The 4,418-nt window shown below is 44.9% G+C and overlaps 2 protein-coding genes across 3 annotated transcripts in view; one reads left to right on the plus strand and one right to left on the minus strand.

Annotated features, from left to right (window-relative positions):
* LOC108796099 (UPF0061 protein azo1574-like) overlaps nt 1–4,418 on the plus strand; it is a 67,680-nt gene that overhangs the window by 6,633 nt on the left and 56,629 nt on the right. The gene's annotated exons all lie outside the window — the stretch shown is intronic.
* Nucleotides 1–4,418, minus strand: part of PDSS1 (prenyl (decaprenyl) diphosphate synthase, subunit 1) — a 19,603-nt gene that overhangs the window by 4,279 nt on the left and 10,906 nt on the right. For both annotated transcript variants that reach the window (XM_018567522.1, XM_018567521.1), the window contains exons 5-7: nt 3,410–3,551; nt 2,903–3,014; nt 1,271–1,380 (exon numbers count right to left, since the gene is read on the minus strand). In XM_018567522.1, the coding sequence (XP_018423024.1) occupies nt 1,271–1,380; nt 2,903–3,014; nt 3,410–3,551 (364 nt within the window). The remainder of the gene's footprint in view (nt 1–1,270; nt 1,381–2,902; nt 3,015–3,409; nt 3,552–4,418) is intronic.

Raw genomic sequence — 4,418 nt, forward strand, 5'->3', positions numbered from 1 at the left:
CTCTTTGTTGCCCGTGGGGGGGGGGGGGGGGGGGGGGGGGGGGGCTACAAACAAGTTAATTGGCTATGGAAATCTAATTTTTTTTTTTTATATAGAAAGGTTAGAACCCCTGTCAGGTTTTTCTTGCAGAGGAGATTCGCCCCTCTATTGTCACCAGGACTGAAACTGATGGGATATTCAAAATTTGACTGCTGCCACTATACCAAGAAGTAAGGGGAACCTTTCAATGGGGAAACCTGTTCAGGTAACAACTAAGATCTCACCTTGAAAAGGTTTCCGCTCACATCTCGGTATGTCTCTGGGGCAGTAACATAAAATGAAAAAACTTCACAGGGCTACTAGCCATGGTAAAGAGGTCACCAGCACACCATATTGAAGTGCAGAACACGTCTGTTTATTGACGCTTCATGTCAAAACAAATAAAGTTTTGGGGCCACACAGGGTCCCCTTCATCAGGCTTGAAATGAAATGACGTGTCCCTCTGTGGCCCCAAAACGTTATTTGTTTTGACATAAAGCGTCAAACAGACGTGTTCTGCACTTCAATATGGTGTGCTGGTGACCTCTTTAACAAGTTTTGCTATTGGTGGCACCAACCGCGTCATTACACGCTGCCCGGCTTCCTGATTGGTCAGGAAGCTGGGCGCCGTGCAATGACACGACGCCCGGCTTTCTGATTGGCTGGGAAGCCGGCTTCATGCTCCCTCGTCACCTCAGGATGAGGGAGCCTGGAGCCGACTTCAGAAAGCGGGGCGCCGTGCAATGACACGACGCCCGGCTTCCTGACTGGCCAGAAAGCTGGCTCCATGCTGTCTCATCACCTAGTGACAAGAAGCACGGGGACGGCTTCCCAGCTGATCAGGAAGCCGGGTGGTGAGTCATTACACGCCGCCCGGCTTCCCGCCTAATCAGGAAGCCAGGTGGTGAGTCATTACACGCCTCCTGGCTTCCTGAATAGGACTGCTGGTACTCTGTATATTATTGGTACTGTACTCGATACTAAAATACCAGTATCAGTGCATCCCTAATAGATTACATCCCTGAGTGCTGCCAGTCAACTAAGCAACTGTCTTAGAGACGTCTCTAATCATTTACTAATAATCTGCAAGCTCTTCAATACTGGTCAGTCCTATACCTGGCTTCAAGTGCTGGGTCTAAGCTCCGGTACCATCCTCCATCTTTCCTGCAATTGTAATCCACACTGATCCATCTAGAAGTATGGCAATCAGAACACCTTCCATTAAACTATATCAAATGAGGAACGTACATACTGCTTTACAGCTGTTGGCAATGAGACTTGCTGTCTTCTTAAATGTCTTTTCGAGGTAGTGAGCGAATCTCTCGTCTTCATTCTCTTTGGAGCCCAGCTGAAGGAATTCACCTGAAGGACAAAATAAACTTCCAAGTAAGAAATCGCTAGACAAACATTTTTAAGGCAGATTAGGGATGTTACTCACAGCAGACGTGTTTATTCAGGCAGAACAGACTGAATGATGTATGGTTACTTTGTGATTTGTTTTCTATTGCACGTGACTGAAAGATTTCCAGTTAAAACAGTGGTTTTCAACCTTTCTAGGGCCGGGACCCCTTGGTAACATTTGGCAAGTTGTGGTGACCCCCAACGGTAAAATTTAGGGATGACGCGGCTGCTGCAGCGACATCTGGCGGCGTGGCGGGAGTACTGACACTGCTGCGCTAGGAGAGGGCTGAGGAGGACTCTCACCTTATTATTGTTTATTTTTGATAATTTTCTTATTTTTAATAATTTGTTTCTTATTTCTTTTTAATCGCTTTTTTATTTTTGTAATTCTTTTATTTTTATTTCTTTAATAATTTTATCTATTTTTTTCACACTTAACTTCATTGCTATCACACAGAGGTAACAAGCCCCTGTGTAATAGCAATTGGAGGTGACAGGTTCTCTTTATTGACCCTGTCACCTCCAATACAGGAGTCCTAGCACAGCACTGTGACAGGTGAGAGGTGAGAGGGGAAGAGGGGAAGACTGCTATCCCCTCTCACTGTGCACACGGAGCGGCAGGTTTACTTTTAACCCCCGATGTCAGAAAAAAAAAAAAGGAGCAGAGAAAGCGCTCCTCTCCTGGGTGGCCGCTAGGCCACCCCAGGCAAATCGTAATTCGACCCCCGACGGGGTCCCGACCCCCAGGTTGAGAACCACTGAGTTTAAGTGTCAGGGCAAAGAAGAACCCCCCACATAATTTTGTACATCTCTGCAATACATGTTCATTTCACCAGGTTTTATCCATTAAGATGTTGCAAGTACTGAAAAATAACTGTTGATGTGCAAGAAATGTAACGTGCTTCTAAATTCCTCTTTGACATGACAGCACAGCTTTGAATTCTTAAGCAGGTGGTGCCAGCCCTGCCTACTTATTTTCTGATGGATTACAAAGAACACAAACCTCTCCTCATCTCCATAACCCCTCCTTGTGCACATGCAGAAAGCACAGGAAGTTATCAGATCACAAGAGTTCTGTCAGTATAAACTTGTATTTTTTGGACTTAACAGATATAACAAAACACTTCCAATTAGGGATGTACCTATACCGATACTAGTATCTGTGCCGAATAGTTGGGCAAGTACTCGCTCAAATGCTTCGATGCCTGGCCACGCTGCCCAGCTTCCTGATTGACTGGAAAGCCAGCTCTGTGCTCCCTCGTCACTTGAGTCGGCTTCCTGGCCAATCAAGAAGCTGGGCAGCGTGTCATTTCACGCCCCCTGGCTTTCGGATGAGCCAGGAAAGAATCTTCATGCTCCCTCGTCACCTGGAGCATTCATTGTAAGTGATTTCATCAGCATTTGAAATAGCTTAAAATCCTTTTGACTTCAATATCACTTTAAAATCAAATGTAGAGCTGAGTCATGTAGCATAAGTACTCACCCCGTACCAAATCTTCAATGACCTGAGATAACACTGAGATTACAGTGGCGTTACCAATCTTTGCCAAGGCCACAGACGCTGCCGACAGTATGTAATCCCCAGCAAGGACGGCCTTAAACAAAAGATGAATTTCACGTTAGAAGTGGCAGAAACATGCAACATATCCGCTTTGTAACGCTATCCCTTTCTGTGATGGCTTAAGACATATGTGGTATTGGATCTGACGCCGATAGCAATTCGTTTTATTTTATATACTTGAGAGATAAAACCTGACTGGTTGACACAGACAACGCTCCATTGTTAATCTAGTTTTCAAATATTTGTTTATTATATAATTGTTTGATAATTACGGTAAATTTGACTCATCCAGCAGTCTCCATCCCCTGACAATCATTTCCGTCAATGCAACTTCTGCATCTCAGATTCATGTGATTTATATCACTACGGTGTACCTAGCAGTTAGGATTGTATATAGAAACTTGTGACACATCAGGACACACATCTCACCTTTCTTTCACCCCATATCTGATTGACGGTCTTCTTTCCTCTCCGGGAATCAGAACCATCAATGACGTCATCATGTACTAGACTAGCAGTGTGGATCATCTCAGCAATAACAGCAATGGAGCGCTGGGCAGGATGCACTTCCCTGTACACAGAGAACATTCACTCAACAGGATGAACCATTGCTAAGTGACCAGAAGGTGCCAATTGCACACATTTCCTTCGCATGGGCAGCCTGAAAAAAGTTTCTTGATAAAAGGTCTCTTTAAACATTAACATGGCCTTCATTATGTGCAATACCTTGTTCTGGTCAGTTTTCAAACTTTGAGAAAACTTTCCTCAGCTGCTGCTCAGTGGATTGCAATTGTAAATCTTTCCCTAAGGACATCCAAAGAATTAGTTTTTAAACTGTTTTCATCATAGGGTTTTAAAAATGATAGGGCTGCAACAACTAAAACGATAATAATTGATGAGAATAGTTGTCAACTATTCTCATTACTGATTCGTTTGTTGGGGGAGGGGAGAGAGAGAGAGAGAGAGAGAGAGAGAAGAGAGAGAGAAGAGAGAGAGGAGAGAGACGGAGAGAGTGAAGAGAGAGAGAGAAGGAGTGAAGAGAGAGAGAAGGAGTGAAGAGAAAGAGAGGAGAGAGAGAGTGAAGAGAGAGAGAGAAGGAGAGAGTGAAGAGAGAGAGAAGGAGAGAGTGAAGAGAGAGTGAAGGAGTGAAGAGAAAGAGAGGAGAGAGTGAAGAGAGGAGAGAGAGAGATAAGGAGAGAGTGAAGAGAGAGAAGGAGAGGGAGAGTGAAGAGAGAGAAGGAGAGGGAGAGAGAGGGAGAGAGAAGGAGAGGGAGAGAGAGGGAGAGAGAAGGAGAGGGAGAGAGAGGGAGAGAGAAGGAGAGAGTGAAGAGAGAGAGAAGGAGAGAGTGAAGAGAGAGTGAAGAGAAAGAGAGGAGAGAAGGAGAGAGTGAAGAGAGAGAGAGAAGGAGAGAGTGAAGAGAGAGAGAGAAGGAGAGAG

This window comes from Nanorana parkeri, unplaced genomic scaffold (genome assembly GCF_000935625.1).
Source record: "Nanorana parkeri isolate BGI_ZX_2015 unplaced genomic scaffold, ASM93562v1 scaffold1055, whole genome shotgun sequence".
NCBI lineage: Eukaryota > Metazoa > Chordata > Amphibia > Anura > Dicroglossidae > Nanorana > Nanorana parkeri.